General features: G+C 35.7%; 3 protein-coding genes across 5 annotated transcripts; 2 read left to right on the plus strand and 1 right to left on the minus strand.

Annotated features, from left to right (window-relative positions):
• The first annotated feature begins 749 nt into the window (after positions 1 to 749).
• Positions 750 to 3,654, plus strand: LOC110912300 (ubiquitin-conjugating enzyme E2 2). 3 transcript variants are annotated; one of them, XM_022156993.2, is made up of 6 exons: positions 750 to 905; positions 1,559 to 1,696; positions 1,784 to 1,809; positions 1,899 to 1,988; positions 2,311 to 2,399; positions 3,329 to 3,654. In XM_022156993.2, the coding sequence occupies exons 2-6, from the start codon at positions 1,572 to 1,574 to the stop codon at positions 3,455 to 3,457; spliced, it is 459 nt and encodes a 152-aa protein (XP_022012685.1). In that variant the 5' UTR covers positions 750 to 905; positions 1,559 to 1,571; the 3' UTR covers positions 3,458 to 3,654. The 3 variants fall into 3 exon arrangements, with proteins under 3 accessions (XP_022012685.1, XP_022012684.1, XP_035840710.1); XM_022156992.2 differs by having other exon boundaries at positions 758 to 934; XM_035984817.1 differs by having other exon boundaries at positions 836 to 857.
• Positions 3,655 to 5,032: 1,378 nt separating this feature from the next.
• LOC110910175 (LOB domain-containing protein 24) lies at positions 5,033 to 5,561 on the minus strand. The gene is made up of 2 exons (XM_022154887.2): positions 5,409 to 5,561; positions 5,033 to 5,317 (listed from the first exon to the last, which is right to left on the minus strand). Exons 1-2 carry the CDS (start codon positions 5,559 to 5,561, stop codon positions 5,033 to 5,035), a joined length of 438 nt encoding a protein of 145 aa, XP_022010579.1.
• Positions 5,562 to 7,059: 1,498 nt separating this feature from the next.
• On the plus strand, positions 7,060 to 10,618 carry LOC110912299 (galactose mutarotase). Its single transcript, XM_022156991.2, has 5 exons — positions 7,060 to 7,341; positions 8,229 to 8,278; positions 9,527 to 9,650; positions 9,733 to 9,840; positions 9,915 to 10,618. Exons 1-5 carry the CDS (start codon positions 7,116 to 7,118, stop codon positions 10,544 to 10,546), a joined length of 1,140 nt encoding a protein of 379 aa, XP_022012683.1. The 5' UTR covers positions 7,060 to 7,115; the 3' UTR covers positions 10,547 to 10,618.
• Positions 10,619 to 18,930: the final 8,312 nt, after the last annotated feature.

The raw sequence follows: 18,930 nt of genomic DNA on the forward strand, positions 1-18,930 counted from the left end.
TTTGGTGTAGAATTGCTTAGACTATGTTTAGTGAGCCGTCCTGCTAACTCAGCTAAAAAAGGTGACAAACACTAATACATGCACCATCACCATTTTCGTTTAGCCCTTAATGAGCGTGATGTTGAAAGTGAGATAGGACACACCACTTTAACGAATCATTGACTATCTTTATTTTTTTTTCTTTTATTTATTTATTTATTTATTTTGTTAACCACTACAACCTTGTGAAAGAGTAGGTTAGTTTAAACCTTTAAACCTCACTAACTACAACAGGAACATAACATCAGCTTTTGCACTTTTTAGTTAATCCCCTTGGAACATTCACATTAGCTTCTCTGTGTAATTTCTTTCTCAAAAATATAGAAAAAAAGTATAAGGTTTGGGACGGGTTTGGTATTTGGTGATATACTCGTTTACCGACCCAATTACCCGATAAAGTATACCCGTTTACCCGATATAATATCTTTTATATTTTTGAATATGTATATGTATGATACATCTAATTTTTATATATATAGGTATTTTATTTCGTATACATTGTAGTTATTAGATATATTATAGTAATAATACTAGATGTAACTTATTACTAGTTACCGGATAGATACTCGATGGGTTTTGAGTCAGATATACCCAACAAGTAATTTTTTTAAATTAACGAGTTTATCTAAAACCGACGGAACCAACGGAAATATTCAATACTCGATGGGTATTTACCCGTTAGAAAACCATCAGGTTTAAGACAAACATATCTAATCTAGTTTGGAGGTAGGATTATCTAAACTGCCTCCAAGATACAAACAAAGATCACGGGCTTACATCTGACGCAACTTCAACACTTCCTCCCCATTTCTCAGATCGTAAAACCTCACACCACCTTCATCTCCATTCTCAATTTCTCATCCAAAGTAATCATCTTTCTCTTTCACACATTCCGGTAACCCTTTTAACAACTTCCCACAATTATCCTGCTCAATTGTGTTTTTTGCTCCTAAATCACTCCACTTTTCCTACCATTTATAGATCTAGTCTTCACATCGATCTTATCGATTGTTGTTCAGCATAAATAAAGCTTTTTAATAACCTAATTCTTTGTATCTGATCCACAATTATAATCACTTTAATAACAAACTCCCAAACACCCTTTAACTAAATTCTGGTGTTTTTTTTTTTAAATCTTTGTTATTGAATTTTGGGTGTAACAGGGGAGGAGGTTCCTTAAGTAACTTTAGGTTTGTTTGTTTTTTTTTTTTTTTTTTTTTTTTTTTTTTTTTTTTTTTTTTTTTTTTGAATCTTGGTTATTGAATTGGGTGTAACAGGGGAGAAAGTTCCTTGAGTAAATTTATGTTTTTTTGTTAATCTTGATTATTGAATTGGGTGTAACAGGGGAGAAAGATGTTACTTAAGTAAATTTAGATTTTTTTTTTTTTTTTAAATCTTGGTTATTGAATTGGGTGTAACAGGGGAGAATGATGTTCTTTAAGTAAATTGTGTGTGTGTGTGTGGTTTTTTTTTATTTACTTTTTTTTTTAAATTTTGGTTATTGAATTGGGTGTAACAGCCAGGGGAGAAAGATGTCAACTCCTTCAAGGAAGAGGTTAATGAGGGATTTCAAGAGGTTGCAGCAAGATCCTCCTGCTGGAATCAGTGGTGCTCCTGTGGATAACAATATAATGGTCTGGAATGCGGTTATATTCGGGTATGTATCGCACCATTGTGTATGTTATAAGATGGTGTTTTGTTTGGACAGTTGATGAGTTATTGATTAGTTTCGTTTGTATTGCAGCCCGGACGACACTCCTTGGGATGGAGGTGAGTGTTGGCTTTATGTTTTTGTTGCGTGTGTTTACGTGTTACAGAATTGTGTAAACTAACGATTCGTAATGGTTGGTTGATCCTAGGTACGTTCAAGCTGACACTTCAGTTTTCGGAAGATTATCCTAATAAGCCACCGACTGTGCGATTCATTTCTCGAATGTTTCATCCCAATAGTAAGTTTTAACAATCAAAGAGACTATATTGCTTTTGTTACTATGCGCATAGGCGCTTAAAAAGCGCGGTCTTAGATGGTATATGCACGGAGTCTATATGGCAAAATGGGTGGGTTCTTGGGTTGATTCATGCCCTTGGGATTACGATAGTTAAACTGTTTATACAAAGTATTATTAAAATAGTGATCACTGTTTATTATAAATTGATTAGTGGGTGACTTGTAATCCGTTCATCCGGCTTTCGTTTCATTTGTTTCAAGTTCTACCCATTTGATCCGTCGTCATTAAAATATAATCCAAATTTACCGTTTCCGCTCACCAGTTTATGCAGATGGAAGCATATGTTTGGACATTCTTCAAAACCAGTGGAGTCCAATTTATGACGTTGCTGCCATTCTTACATCAATTCAGGTACACTGTCCCGTTTAACATAACGCGACTCAACTTATTGTTTTTTATATGAACTTGTAATTGTAAAATATGTGCTGGCAGAGTCACCTTTCATTCACAATTCCTGACTGTTTTGTGTACAGCCAATCTTTATAACTAGGGCTGTAAACGAACCGAACGTTCAGCGAACAGTCGTGAACCGTTCGGCGGGAAGTTCGTTTATGCTCGTTCGATACGCTTAACGAACGAACACGAACAAAGGTCTCGTTCATTCGACTGCGTTCGTGAACGTTCGGTAATATGTTCTTTTATGTTTGTTCGTGTTCATTCGTTTATGTCCGTTCGTGTTCGGTTTTTTATGTTTATTTTTCTAAAACTTTTTAATGTTTTATTAATTTTTTACTTTTCCCATATGTATTATTTCTCCCACTTTTGATATCACGCTCCTTCATTCAGCTTATCTCCAATCGATCGAACCCAATATTATCCATCCCTGCAATCTTTAAATGGTTATATTTAACTACTTTCGTTGTGTACGATGTTTAAGATTAATGGTGCCTTTTTTAATATTCAAAATTAAAGTTCATTTGTGTTCGTTTGCGTTCGTGTTCACGAACTGTTCACGAACAACCAAAATTCCTTAACGAATGAACACGAACACAAACTTCTGTTTGTCATGTGTTCGCGAACAGTTCACGAACATCCAAATTTCCTTAACGAACGAACACGAACATAGCTTTGTTCGTGTTCGTGTTCGTGTTCGTTCGGTTCGTTTACAGCCCTATTTATAACTGGATTCAAAGTCTTTCATATATGATTATTTGGGTTGTTTTGCAACCAAGAAGCGTTTTTAACTTGCATAATTCGATGATGTGGCACGACATCGTTTAGTTTCAGTAATGTGACCCTAACCCATTTACTGATATACATATTTTTTTTCTGATTTGTAGTCGTTGCTTTGTGATCCGAACCCGAACTCACCTGCAAACTCCGAAGCAGCACGAATGTTCAGTGAGAATAAGCGCGAGTACAACAGAAAAGTGCGTGAAATTGTGGAGCAGAGCTGGACAGCTGACTAAGTTAGTTGTATCTGGTTTCGATTTAAATTACTGTATTCAGGGTATTTATGCTTCTGTCGTCATCGATTTGTGTTTTGTTGCTTGTTTATCGGACCATTGTGTACATATAATGTCTGTCTGAATCATGCGGATATTTGTTTAACGATTGCTATATTATTGGAAGATTGGATTGACCCTTTTGGATCATTTATGTTAAACCAAATCATGGGTACTTACATTTTTTTTCCCTTTTTTCCTTGCTCTAAAGGCTCGTATCCTAGTTTAAGAGAAGGCTCTAAAGGCTCGTATCCTAGGAGAGGCAAGGCGCAAGCAAAACGCCTTGTGGCCATCTAGGAGCTCTGGCGAGATTCCAGCCAACTCATGTAAATTTTGAAAAAAAAAAAAATCCGGCCAAATTAGTCTGAAACCAACCTTAATCAAGCTTAAAGCGCGTCAAAAATCCCTATAGATGGTATACCGTATATTTATGTTGTGCGTCTTGCTTATCTCAGCCTTTAGCTTTTTAAGCGCCTTGAGTGGGCCTATGGCTTCGACTACCTAGGTATAAATGTTACACAACTTCGCTTGTTTTATGTTGTGCGTCTTGCTTATCTCAGCCTTTAGCTTTTTAAGCGCCTTGAGTGGGCCTATGGCTTCGACTACCTAGGTATAAATGTTACAACTTCGCTTGTTTTGACAGGTAAATATGATATTATACAAAGGTTCGAGGGCACAATGCTTGAAACCATAGATCGCCATGCCAGTATGTATAAAAACATACAAAACCTATTTTGGTAGTAGAGACGCGTTACTTGAGACTTGTATAAACAGTCATACGAATTTTGTTAAAATTTAACATAATCAAAATGACTCGAGATGCATACAAGCTGAATACGAGCCCAGTTTTCAGCATGAATTAAGAGACAAGCCAGCTTTGCTTATATAATTAGAAGCTCTAATCTGAATTAATATTGGATTAACTCGACTAGCTCGTCAAATAACCCGAAATGAACAATGAATTCTTCTATAATTTCATAATTTGATATATAAAATCATGGTTCGTAAAAGAACATACATGAATCTTACCCAAAGTCGATCATATCATAAACATAAGAATTGATATACAACGAAAAAAAAGGTTGGGTAAGGTACCCTCTCTTTGTAAATTAGCACCGTACCCTCAAAACATCAAATCAAAAAGAACTTTTTATATTTCTCATGGTGAAAAGAGAGAATATTAGTGATTCGACAACTTAGTAAATGTAAGACAAATAATAATGAGAATGGTGGAATACCTTTAACGCACCCCTAACAAATATTATAAATTAATATCAAAGAATTGTCGTGAGACTACGATTCTTGGTTTCTAACTTTCTACATATTAACTCTCTAACCATTGTTTTTCTTTGATGTAATGTTTTCCATGCCCATATCAATGATGTACAAAATTCCGTAACCCTGAAAACATTAAATCAAAAAGAACTTTTTTATATTTCTCAGCGTGAAAAGAGAGAATATTAGTGATTCGACAACTTAATAAAGGTAAGACAAATATTAATGAAAAGGGTGGGATGTCTTTAAAACATTCAATGACATCTAGTAAAACCAAGTATTTAAAGGGTCATCTAGGCCATGATCGACGGCACCATTTGGTTGAACCAATGGCTCAGAATGGCTCGGTGTAGGTTCGGCTGCTGCTAAGTTAGCATCAAGAAAAGAAAGTTCGGCTTGAGCTTTTGCTAGTTGGCTTTGTGCTATTTGTATTTGTTGATGCAACGATGATATTATTCCAACACAACCGTACACGGGATCTTGTATTCTACATTTGGCTTCGTAGTACAACGAATCTACTGCATCAGCCCGTAGGTGCACAGACATTTCCTACATAAAAAACACGCGTAAACGATAAGATTATTTGCAAAAAAATAACCATCAAATTGGATATTTGAATAAGATTACATTCAAGATTTACCTCAAGCATCTTGCCAATGTTGCTAGCACCATAGAATCTATGAACGCAAGTGAACTTTTGTGGGTCGTTATTTGGAAAATATGGTGCAAAAATGCAATCTGGAGGACATCTTCTTCTAAAATACTTGCATACCGCGCATCGGGTGGAAGTCATCTTATCTAGCTTGTGAAATCTATTCATGAAGATCTTGACAAATCAAAAATTGTCGAGAGATCTTGAAGCAATCCAATGAAAGATATGGTTTGTGAACATTTTTATATTGAAATTTGTATTAAGGTTGGAATTGTAACGGCTAAATTTTTAAATTTTGGTTGTAAAATGGAAAGTTACATAAACCAATTTGGTAAGAACAAAATGCAATTGACTAATTTAAGTTTGTAACGGTTGATTCATGACCAACATGCCCTTCGGATTACGATAGTTAAACTGTTTATACAAAGTATTATTAAAAAAGTGATCACTGTTTATTATAAATTGATTAGTGGGTGCGCACACTGTACACTAGTTTGGGTGACTTCTAATCCGTTCATCCGGCTTTCTTTTCATTTGTTTTAAGTTCTACCCATAGATCGCCATGCCAGTATGTATAAAAACATACAAAACCTATTTTTGTAGTAGAGACGCGTTACTTGAGACCAGTGGCGGACTCAGGAATTATTTGGTGGGGGGTGCGGATTAGGCGTTTCAATTAACCATATTTTTTAAGGGTTGCAGTAGGGTTTTTTTTTTCTAAAATATACACTAATTTTTTTTTTCAAGTGATGTGGCCGCCCACCCACAACTATGGGTAGGTCCGCCCCTGCTTGAGACTTGTATAAACAGTCATACGAATTTTGTTAAAATTTAACATAATCAAAATGACTCGAGATGCATACAAGCTGAATACGAGCCCAGTTTTCATCTTCAATTAAGAGGCAAGCAAGCTTTGCTTATATAATTAGAAGCTCTAATCTGAATTAATATTGGATTAACCGACTAGCTCGTCAAATAACCCGAAATGAACAATAAATTCTTCTATAATTTCATAATTTGATATGTAAAATCATGGTTCGTAAAAGAATATACATGAATCTTACCCAAAGTCGACCATATCATAAACATAAGAATTGCCATATAATGAAAAAAAGGTTGGCTAACGTACCCTCTTTGTGTAAATTAGCACCGTACCCCTGAAAACATCAAATCAAAAAGAACTTTTTATATTTCTCGTACCCCTGAAAACATCAAATCAAAAAGAGCTTTTTATATTTTTCAGTGTGAAAAGAGAAAATATTAGTGATTTGACAACTTAAAAAAAATAAGACAAATAATAACAAAAAGGGTGGGATACATTTAACGCATCCCTAACAAACATTATAAATTAATATCAAAGACTTGTCGTGAGACTACGATTCTTGGTTTCTAACTTTCTACATATAAACTCTCTAACCATTGTTTTTCTTTGATGTAATGTTTTCCATGCCAATATAAATGATGTACAAAATTTCGTAACCCTGTCAAAAAAAACTTTTTTATATTTTTCAGTGTGAAAAGAGAGAATATTAGTGATTCGACAATTTAAAGGTAAGACAAATGATAATGAAAAGGGTGGGATACCTTTAACGCACCCCTAACAAACATTATAAATTATCATCAAAGACTTTGTCACAAGAATACAATTCTTGGTTTCTAACTTTCTATATATAAACTCTCTCACCATTGTTTTTCATGCCCATACCAATGATGTACAAATCTCCAACTGTTTTCTACACCATGATGATGATGATGATCATCACCAGTTTTGTGTTGTTATGTGGATCAGGAGCAGGAGGTGTGAGTGCCTCAAAACATGAGGATAATATAGGGATCTATGAGCTCAACAATGGCCACTTCTCTGTCAAACTCACCAACTGGGGTGCCACCATAATATCTCTTCTTCTTCCTGACAAGAATGGTACACACACATACTTGATTCATCTTTCTATGTGTGTTTTTCTCTTCTTCTTGAATTTCCCATAATCTTTTTGGTAATTACTATGTATATTGAGAAAATTAACAATCCATCATAGATGTTCTTCATCCTAAGAAGAATGATACAAACACCCACTAAACTCACCTTTCTTTGTGTTTTTTTCTTGCTTTTCCTTTTTTTAGAATCATTCTTTTTAATTTTATAGCCTTCCATGAACAAGACCATCTGTAGTCATAAAGCCTGTTTGGGGGCGTTATGCGACAAGTGGCGAAATGCATAACAGAGGGGCTTTTATATCACAAGAGGGAGTAGTGGTAAGGGGGTTATATAACCCCTTCAATTATACATACATATGTATGTATATATATGTGTGTGTGAGTGGGGGGAAACATTGTGCAGAGGATGACGCCGCGAAGAGGATAACGGGAGATGGAAAAACCCACTTCATAGCGTCCGCCGTAATGGTGTTGGCGGCACTATAAGGGCGCCATATTCAAATTTCGCGTGATATAGAGTGCCAATACAGGTGGCCTAATGAATTTCCCATAATCTTTAAGCAATACTTATGTACTTTGTTGCAAGGGTGGCAAATAAAACAAACAACCCTTCTCTTTCTATGCATGTCTTTTTTATCCTTTTTTATTTTTTTATATATTTTAATTTATACAATTTACCTACACATGCATATGTTAGGTTAGGTCACGGTAACTAGAAGTGACATATATGTGTATGTAACGAACAATCAAACTAATTTATTTATATTTATTAAAATCTTTGGAAAGATGAGTGAAAAACAATATTAAACTATACATTACGTATTTTTTTAATTGAAAAATTAATGATTAACAATTATATTTGTGAGTTCGTAGGGAAGTTTGCAGATGTGGTTCTTGGATACGACTCTGTCAAAACATACAAGGTGAGTAGGTTATGTAGTTTAAAAAAAAACATTTTCCATTATGTTATCGTATCTATTTTTGTTAATCTATCGATCACACAATACTCTTAACAAATGTTTTAAAATACAGCTTTTATATCGTACCGGATTTGGTTTACAAATGTTTTAACCAGGTATATCAGACGGTTCAACCGGATGTCAATTACTAACAATTTTAATGAATTTGTACAACACAAATAAATGCGATCATGACTATTGACGAAATGTATTTATTAGGAAGAAATTATAACAATTACCTCTCTTTTTTTTCTATTTCTAAAATTCTTACAAAGAAAAACACGTGATGATGACTTTTAAAAATGTACTCTCGGACAAAGGTTTTCTTTTGAATATTACGCAACTGAAAAATATTCCTTCTGGTTATAATACGACTTTTGTATTCATAATATTTTTCTTTTTCAAGTAAATTATTTATTTAGGAGCCGTCTGTTTACTACTTAATGAGGTTTTTAATGATTTAGATCTTTTACTAGTTCAACACTTAATAGTTCAGACTGTTTGTTTCGTGAGCAGATATCTGAATGATTCAGACATTTGCCTCTGAATGGTTCAGACAAATGCCTCTGCATGGTTAAGACCTTTAATCTGAATTGGTCAGATATTTGTCTCTGAACGGTTAAGGATTATACTGGCTCTTATTGATTCATTAACCATTCAGAAGTTACCAAACAACCCCAAACTTGTTCTCTTTTTAAGTACAAACCCGCACATTCTTATCATTCTACTAATTAAGACGACAACTCATAGTAACTAGTGATGATTAACAACAATTGTTGATAATAAATTCCAACTACAATCAATTTCATACAACTTTTCTATCAACCATGCAAATCCGAAACAACTTTCATTGGCTTTTCAATAAGGTACTTAAAATTACTTTTTTCCACGTTGACCGGGCAACATGACCCAATGCAAGGCTCTGCCTCTTAGACCCCACCGGCGTGATGCTCCCGAGGAACGCCCTTGTCACTAGCTAGAGGACTCTACACCTAACTTTTAACAATGTTTATAAAAATGTGTCCTCTACACCTCCTAACTTGTAACAATGTTTATTATCATTTCTCTTTGGTCAGAAGTAAATCGAAGTAAACAAAAATACCTTGACGACACTAAAATCACCAAAAATATGCGCTTTAAGCTTTGAACAACGTTAAACCAAAAACAAGTTGCCAATGTGATCTTATAACTAACTATTCACAACTATTGTAGAACGATTCAACCTACTTTGGAGCTATCGTTGGACGGGTTGCTAACCGGATAGGTGGAGCTCAGTTCATATTAAATGGTACCCGCTATGAGCTAGATGCTAACGAGCAGCAAAACATGCTTCATGGTGTGATCAAGATCACTTTCCACATTTGTTTCATATCATATATTTCATGTACAATGATTTAACATGCTTTATTTTCTTTCAGGTGGGCATCCAGGATTCAGTGATGTGGTTTGGGAGGTCACAAAGTATAAAAAAGATGGCGAATCACCTCGTATTATGTTCACATACCATAGTTTCGATGGAGAAGAAGGTCAACCTTGCTTTCAACTTTGATTTGTTGACTTTTTGAATCCTCATAACTTGACTTATGTTTTATCAAATTAGGATTTCCTGGTGATTTGAAAGTAATGGTGACTTATTCACTAGTTGGAAAGTTTAAACTCAGTGTGAAGATGGTAGCAGAATCACAAAATAAGGCTACACCCGTTAACCTAGCCCAACACACGTATTGGAACCTTGGAGGACATGATAGTGGCGATATATTATCCGAAAAGATCCAGATCTTCGGGTCACACATCACGCCAACAAACGATCAACTCATTCCTACAGGAAGGATTGTTTCGGTTAAGGGTACCCTGTATGATCTCCTCGAACCTAGGGTCATAAAGAGCAAAATCAAAGAACTTACTAACGGGTTTGACATAAACTATGTGCTAGATGGTGAAAAGGGGAAGAAAATGAAAAGGGTCGCAGTTGTGTGGGATGAGAAGTCCGGAAGGTCAATGAGATTGACCACGGATGCACCCGGTGTACAGTTTTACTCCGGGAACAATATAGAGGACGTGAAAGGAAAAGGTGGATATGTATATGAAGCGCATGCGGGATTATGTTTGGAGACCCAAGGGTTTCCTGATTCGGTTAACCATCCTAACTTCCCTTCGCAAATAGTTAATCCTGGTCAAGTTTATAAGCACCACATGTTGTTTATGTTCTCCATCGACCAAGAATCAAAATGAAGTATGTAAGCTTTTGTTTTTGAAATAACTGTTGTTTATAATGATATTGGTAAATATAATCCATAGCTAGTTATTTGTACTTTGCATGCTTTAAACATAAGATGCCTTACCATCCATCTTTATTATGTGTTTATCATGTTATATGGCAATGAATCGGATATATTGTATTTCAAACATTCAATTCATTCAATATCTACAAAGCCCATGAGGGGCAATAGTGCTTGCCGTCTGTTGGGCTAAATGGGCGGCAGGGTGAACACTCTCCCGTTGGCCTAACAAATTTACGATTTTATCCCGCTTTAAAATTACAATTTTGCCACAGTTCAAAATTATGTTTTTGCCCCCACTTAAAAATAAATTTACGCTTTTGCTCCCAGCCAAATATTTCAATTTTGCCCCCGGTTAAAAATTACGATTTTGCCCGGTTTCAATTTATATTTTTGCCATTAGTTTTTTTCCCTTAAAATTACGATTTTGCCATCAGTTCAAAATTATGTTTTTACCCCCACTTAAAAATAAATTTACGCTTTTGCTTCCAGCTAAAAATTCAAATTTTGCCCTCAGTTCAAAATTACGATTTTGCCCCGTATAAATTTATAATTTTGCCATTAGTTTTTTTTTTCTCACAGCCAAGTTACGATTTTGCCCTCAACTTAAATTTACATTTTGTCCATCGTTTTTGTTTGTTTTCCTGGTGAAATTACAATTTTGCCCTCAATGTAAAATTACAATCATGCCGGCAGCTTCTTGGCACTCCCCCATTGGTCCATTTAATTTACGATTTATCCCTGAATTAAAATTATGATTTCGCCCTCAGTTAAAAATTAAGTTTTTCCCACCGTTTTAGTTTTTTTTTAGCAAAACTATAAAGGTTTTTTGTTTTAATTGGTTTACTCGATTTAAATTTTTTTCGTGTCAAGGAGCTGCCTAACACTGGCTCATTAGTCCTGAAAAATTGCAGTTTTGCCCTGAGCCTAAAATTACGGTCTTATCATCGTTTTTATTTTTTTTTTTCTAGCAAAATTATAGTAGTCTTTTTTTAATTGATTGAGAATTATTCGGCCATCGTCCCGCAACGCAGGCGGGGCATCAACTAGTTAATAACAAACAAGACATTTACTCCATTACAAATTTTAAACAATAGACAATGTTTGGTTCATATGTGCTAAGTGCAACAACCTCCCCATGAGTCTTTGGTTCGTTTTCATCAAATTTTCAATCGTGATTGTATTTGTTAGACCGCAACCACATATTCCAACTTCTTGTTAAAGATCTAAGCTATGCTTCCTTTAAGATAGAGATTCATGGTTTTGATTAAGAAACTTCAATCCAATTAAGTTCTAGTGGACCTAATTATTTAATTTGAAATTCTTGAGGAACTTTGAAAGCCTTTTGATAGGTTCATCACTTTTACAATTGTTCCATCAACATATAAAGTAAATGGTGTGATTTTGTTGTGTTGCTTCTTTAGGGACAACGTATAAACAATACTTCTTTTTTAAGATAAATGAGTTTATCACCTTTTTAAAACCAACTAATGGAAACCTAATATTAGAAGAAATATAGGTTTAGATGTTGGTTTATGCTATTATGATGATTGGAAAGCTAAATATTAGGTTTAGATGTTGGTTTAGGGTATTATGATGAATGGATGATTGGAAACCTAATATTAGAGGAAATATTAGGTTTAGATGTTGGTTTAGGCTATTATGATTAGGGGTGTTTATCGGGTCTTTTCTTTGGGTTTTAGGTTTTTTAGACCGGGTTATTCAGATTTTTGTCTAGAGAAAATTAACCCGATAACTAACCCATTTAAAGTTCGGGTTAGTTCAGGACGGGTTGTTCGGTTTTCGGGTTTGGATGTAAAATGAAAAATTAATGTTTTTTTTACAAGACATCATCAAAATTCATATTGCTACTTTAAAAATATCATCAAAACTCAAACAATATTTGACAATATGCTATTGTAATATTTAAAGTCCCACAACTTAATGGTTCATATATTAAAACTCCAAACCAAAACACTTCTATAAGAAAAATTAAACAATAAATGTTTGGGTTTTTTTTCGGGTTTTTCGGGTCTGGTTGGTCGGGTTCGGGTTTTCAGATATTCGCTAATTTGGGTTCCCCAGCTTGTTTAAGAGTTGAAGCATAACAAAGACAACCAAATGATTTTAGATGAGAATAAGGGAGCCTTTCCAAACAAAACTTCATGAGGAGATTTCCCTTGTAACAACTTTGTTGGGAACAAGTTGATAAGATAAATGGCAGTCAAAACAGTTTCTCCCCGGAATTTGATTGGCAACTTTGACTGAAAGAGAAGAGCTCTAAATATTTCTAAAAGATGTTTATGCTTCCACTCCACTATGCCATTTTGTTGAGGAGTTGCTACACAACTTTTTTGATGCATAATACCTTTGGAAAGAAGAAACTGAGCATGATTGGCAGCAGTACCCAGTTCAAAAGTGTTGGTGCACTACATCTGTTGATTTTTTTGATTTTCTGTAAAGGGGACACACCGAAAAGTCGAAGCCGTCATCTCTCTGCGTATACGGAAGTATCGACCTGAGCTCTCACGGCCCTCGCACATAACCCCTTTACAGATATCATCTGTGGTATACTCACCTGTAAGACTGAATATTTGGGATCTGGATACAGGAGTATATTCAAGTGGAGTGATACACAATTAAGTTTAAGTCTCTAAAACATTAATATCGTATCTCGAATCAATTGAAGTCTGTGTGAAAATTTAAGCGGACAAACATACTGACAATCTAGGTAAATTGTTTATAACTGAGTATGTTTAAAGCTTAACGATGTTGGTGATTTGTCTCAAAAACTGATATGATCCTCTTGCACGAGCTCACAAAAATATTGTCTGTAAATAGTTTATTTCTGCATTTTATTTTCTTTCAGAAAAATCCAAAAAGATTTTTGGTGTGTTTTAGCATAAAGTTTTGAAAAGTCAAAAAGATTTTCGACGACTGATATTGAAAAGCTGATTTTCAAATTTCTAAGTGCTAAACATAATGAACAGTTGGTTTGGGAGATTGTGTTTGTTTTGATAAGTAAAATGTCACAATTCCAAGTGGTTCATTAGTATCAGATTGACTGGTTAGTTTGTTGTTTGGTGATGTTTATATGCTTAAACGTTTATCATAAAACTTATGTTGTGGTTGAGTTGTTGTGTAGGAAGAATCAACATTTGAGGGGGAGCACATGTTGGACTTGATAAACTCAAAAGATGTCAAACTTCAAAGTGAGGGAGTCTGTTGATGATAAAAGAGAAAGAGAAGAAGATAGAGAGAGAGAAGCCCAAAGACTGATAAAGACTGAAGATCTGAAGACACAGCATTGTTGTGACTCGATAGTCGACTCCATCAACATCTGAGGGGGAGTCTGTTGGTGCACTACATCTGTTGATTTCGTCTTAGATCGAGTCTGTCATTGTAATGTATAGTTTAGGGCACGTTTTACGAGAAAACTGGAGAGTTTACGTGGTTTAGAGTATAGGTCCGCTTATACGAACATAGTAGGTTCTCTTTTATGTCAGGTCCACTTATTCGAACATGGTAGGTTAGCTTTTATATCAGGTCCGCTTATACGGACATGCCGTATAAGGGAACCTATCAAGTCCGCTTATATGGACATGCTGTATAAGGGGACCTCCTCACCTATATATACCGGATAAGAGGACCTCATTTGGAACATCTAGAATTCCATACCGAGGTGCTGCCGGTGTGAGAAACGATTGTAAAAGCTGTCAAATTAATCAGAAAAGAGAATTAAGAAGATATCTAGTTGTTTCTACGTCAGGTACTTGTTTTCCGCACCTGTATCTGATCAAACTCCTCTGATTGACTCGTTCGGGTCAGAATCCGATCCTACAAGTGGTATCAGAGCTTCAGGAGGAGGAGTTCTACATAGAATTGCTGGATTTCATCACATATTCTTACTTCTACACCTTCTTTCTTCGTCAGACCAAGTTTTCACGGTCCGTTTCAGCTGATTTTTGGATATGTTGTGCGTATATACCTGATCTACAACCCTACCAAGTTTCAGATCGAAACTCCTAGCCGTTTAGGAGAAATCGAGATTTTTCGGTTCGTTTTTGCGTCAAACAAACAGGTCCGCTTTTACGGCATCGTGATAGGTCCGCTCCAAATCCATGTTAGATCCGCTCAAAATTTCAGATTTGGTTCGCTTATAGGACATGTTTCTTTAGATCCACTTCAAAAATTCAACAATTGCACCAGGTTCGCTCGAAACGTAATAGATTCGCTCGAAATATTCTGGTTCGCTTATGAAAACAATCGTGGTTCGCTTATTTGGTTTAGAAAAACAGGTTCGCTTTTAAAACTGTTAGATTCGCTTATTGGGTTGTTTAATTGGTCCGTTTTTGTGACAACCACAGGTCCGCTCTAGAGTCCCATCAGTAATAGATTCGCTCCAAAGGTCCTTTGTCGGTTTGTGTCAGCTTACATGTGATATCAAAAGTCAATTTGCTGCCAAACACTCATCAACAAAAGTTTATAATCACTCATATGATTACATGTGATATTTGGTGTGTCGGTTTTGTGATATAAAAAGTCTGAATCATTTGTTGAATGGTCCAATCATGTGAGAATAAGTGTTAAAATCAAATTTTGTTTTGAAAATAAAATTGATATCGATTAAATCAAAGAAGCTGATAGTAACCGCCCCACTATAACTCTAAGGCCCAATCCCAACCCTTGCACCGCCCCATTAGTCAGCTGTCATACATAAAAGGTATCGGCACAGTTGAAAATTTTGTGGCCCATGTGATTGATGATTATATCGGTCAAATGTTTGTGAAGTGTTATCGGCATATGTATATGGTAAATGAAAGGTCATCGGTTTGGAGTCTACACATGTGAAGTGATAAGGTGCTTGTTTGTCAGTCACTTTATAATTTCACCGCCTCCATTAGTTCGTTCGTAGTGAATCTTGTCGTTTGAGTTTGATCTGAGTCAGCAGTTCACACAGTTTGTCAAATTTCAGTCTGCACAGCGGGTCAATCTTCAGTTCACAAAGAATACTCATCAGTTCGAGTATCAGTATTATACTGTTATTTGATAAATTTTTAAACTGATTGTGTTTTGTTTGTTTGTGTTACGTCAGGTAAATTCAAGATCATCAGGAATTTTTACGAAGTGATAAAGCTCATTTGAAAATTCGAAGAAAAATGGACGAAGATTTTTACAACGCATTCGCTACTCCGAGTACCCTAATCACTGCTGTTCAAACCACAATGCTCGAAAACGAAATAGGGACGATGCAAAAGCCTCCCAAACTAATGAACATCGAAGAATTTAAAGGTTGGGAAGGTCGGTTTGAGAATTGGGTGCTAGCAAACTATCTTGATGCATGGGAATGTGTCGAGACAAAATATGTTCGACCGATGAATGATGATGAAGAGCCTGTTCCGATAAAAGATCTAAGTGCGGATGCTAGAAAGAAGTACAAAGATGAGAAAATGATGCTGAATCTTCTTCAACAAGCAGTGAAAGAGGATATTATGGTGCTTTTGCAACACAATGGAACGTCATATTCGATTTGGAAAGCTTTACGTTCAAAGTTTAGAGGAAGTGAAGAAATGGTTAAAAGCAAAAAGTCACTTCTAAAGAAAGAGTTTGATCTTTTCCGTGGTTTAAAGAATGAGAGTACACGAGAGATTATTGAACGTTATTGCAATCTGCTTGCCAACATGAAAAGGTTGAGTATTGAGAAGAGCACTGATGAGTTGATAGAGAAACTTGCTGATGCGTTGCCCTATGAGACTTGGGGCACATACCTTATGATGCTCAGAAACAAGAAGGGTTTTAGCAATCTGACGCTCAGTAAGTTCATTGAAAAAATAGAGGCTCAAGAAATGGAACAACGGAAAGTGATCAGAATGAAAGATTTCGATGGTGAACAGGACATCGGGTTGTATTATAAGGCAGGAGTTAATGAAAAGAAATCTTCAAATCTATCTCCTAAGGTTGAGACTGCCTACAGTGCCAAGAATTCATCTGGAAGTCCATCATCTGGATCAAACAGCAAAACCAGTTTCACACCATTTTCATCTTTTGATCCAAATATTTCAGCAACTAAAAACGGGAGAAAATTACAGTGTAACATTGTATTAAATCTTGAAAATGATCAAGATTATTCTGAGGAAGTTGCCAAAAACCAAATGTCTTTGTTAGGAATGGTTTTGGAATCTTATACTTGTTTTGTTGCAGGTCGTATCGGGAATCCAATGTTAACCAAAGAAGATTACGACCAGATAGATGCTGAAGAAATGGAGCTGATGGACATAAAGTGGTGTCTGGCTAGTGTTTTATGGAGAGCTGAGAAATTCAAACAAATGACGGGGAGAGATGATCTTCGTGATGCGAATGTTTCTACTTTAGGTTTTGACAAATCTAAAGTCACTTGTTTTCAGGGAAAAAGGACACTTCAAGAGGGAGTGCACTAACCGAGAAGCAAGTGGGGCTCAAAATCCGTTCAACAACAATAATGATTACTATCGGAAAGCCATCTACCACCAAGTTGGTCAACAATCATCTCAACAACAAAAACATCAAGCTCAAACTGCACATGGAAGAGATGTAATTGAAGACACTGGAAAAAGAGCTTGTGTGGGTAATAATGATAGATTGTATGGAAAAAGAAGGGATGGTAGTGCTTTGATAATTGATCAAGATGATGAGAGATTACCAGAGGGTTTTAGCTGGGCAAATTTCACTTGGGATGATTATATTCCTGATCAAACTACAGCTTACTCTGCTTTTACGGCAAAGGTTGTAGATGATAGTGATGACGATACGGAATATTGGGCTAGAAAATATAAAGAAGATATGAAGCTGCTTGCTGAAAGTGATAATGAAGATGAAAAAGCTAAGAAGAAAAAGAAAAAGATCAAGACACCGATGAGCAGTGATGATGAAGAGGTTCCGGTGGTAAGAAGACAAAAGGTGAAAGTGTAGGATCGTTTGCTGACCCGATGAGTCGTTCAGAAGAGCACTTAGACTAATCCAGAGGCGGAATTCATTGAATTAGTCTTTGTAAAGCTTGATTTCACACTTTAACGTCTCCTGTATTGATTATATATCAAATTACAAGTTCGTGGAGACAATCGGACAGGGCTTCGCCTTTACACCTTGGAAAACACACACACAAGACTCCTACTGGAACCGCTCATATGACCATATATATAGGAGTTATGGGCCGCTCATATGGACATATCCATATGAGCGATCCACATGACTACCAGATGAGCGATCCATCATGATGACCACATAAGCGATCCACCCTATATACCCTATAAGCGACCCTAAACAATTCAAGATTTCTCGTTTACCGTTCACTATACAATTAGCCCTATCCTAAGACTCGAACTAAGATGTAGTCGACAGACAACTGCACCAACAGACTCCCCCTTGAATGTTGACGGAATCTTCAGTGAGAGTCTTCAGTCATTTCCAGCTCTTCACTCTTGTTCGGTCTTCTTCAGGAACTCAGCCTGGAATCAAATCTTTTACAGAAATTTCTTCCTGAAATCATATGCCTGGATCTTTCTCTGGTTCTAACTTTCATCAGACTACCCCTATCATCATGCTAGGATCTCTGTCTGGAAATCGTTATCACCATTGAAATTAGCTCCTGGCTTTCTCTGTTCAAGTTCTTCTCTGGTTCTGATATGTCTCCTGGCTATCTGTAGCAACAGGATCAGAAACCTGCAAAACTTAACCACCCAATCACAAACCAAAATAATTGTGATTCAACTTAATGAATCAACTAATCATTTATAATTTTTACACTTAAACACTGATCACAACTTTGAAATATTTCAATTTCTGATTCAACCTAATGAATCATTTTAAACATTTCAAACGACTTAACCAACCTGTCTGTTCATCAAGTTTAACCTTTGAGATTTTGAAAATCAGCTTTTCAACATCAGTTGTCAAAAATCTTTTTGGATTTTTCAAAATATGAAATGTAAATGTAAAAACAGAAATTTAAATGCAAAACAAACATATTTTTGTGAGTTTGTGCAAGAGGATCATATCAGTTTTTGAAACACATCACAAGCACCATTAAGCTTCTAATCGTTTTAAGTTATAAACGATTCACATTGATTGACGATATATTTGTCCTCTTAAATTTCCATACAATTTTCAATCTATTCAGGATACTATTTAGGTATTTTATGAACTTAGTTCAATTCATGTGTCCCACCTCTTGAATATACTCCCGTATCCAGAATCCTAATATTCAGTCTTACAGGTATGAACACTACAATGATGTATGTATATAAATTAGGGGAAAGATGCGAGAACTGAGGGATCTCAGGTCAGAACTTCCGTTCAGCA

Source organism: Helianthus annuus, chromosome 15, assembly GCF_002127325.2.
Source record: "Helianthus annuus cultivar XRQ/B chromosome 15, HanXRQr2.0-SUNRISE, whole genome shotgun sequence".
NCBI classification, from domain to species: Eukaryota; Viridiplantae; Streptophyta; class Magnoliopsida; order Asterales; family Asteraceae; genus Helianthus; species Helianthus annuus.

Bases quoted from the DNA above. Each gene is read 5' to 3' on its own strand.
- LOC110912299 (XM_022156991.2), top strand. From the start codon at position 7,116: ATGCCCATACCAATGATGTACAAATCTCCAACTGTTTTCTACACCATG. The intron at 9,651-9,732 runs GTGTGATCAAGA...ATTTTCTTTCAG, and splicing joins GCAGCAAAACATGCTTCATG to GTGGGCATCCAGGATTCAGT. The intron at 9,841-9,914 runs GTCAACCTTGCT...TTATCAAATTAG, and splicing joins TAGTTTCGATGGAGAAGAAG to GATTTCCTGGTGATTTGAAA.
- LOC110910175 (XM_022154887.2), bottom strand. From the start codon at position 5,561: ATGACTTCCACCCGATGCGCGGTATGCAAGTATTTTAGAAGAAGATGT. The intron at 5,318-5,408 runs GTAAATCTTGAA...TTTTTTATGTAG, and splicing joins ACATTGGCAAGATGCTTGAG to GAAATGTCTGTGCACCTACG.
- LOC110912300 (XM_022156993.2), top strand. From the start codon at position 1,572: ATGTCAACTCCTTCAAGGAAGAGGTTAATGAGGGATTTCAAGAGGTTG. The intron at 1,989-2,310 runs GTAAGTTTTAAC...TCCGCTCACCAG, and splicing joins TCGAATGTTTCATCCCAATA to TTTATGCAGATGGAAGCATA. The intron at 2,400-3,328 runs GTACACTGTCCC...TCTGATTTGTAG, and splicing joins CCATTCTTACATCAATTCAG to TCGTTGCTTTGTGATCCGAA.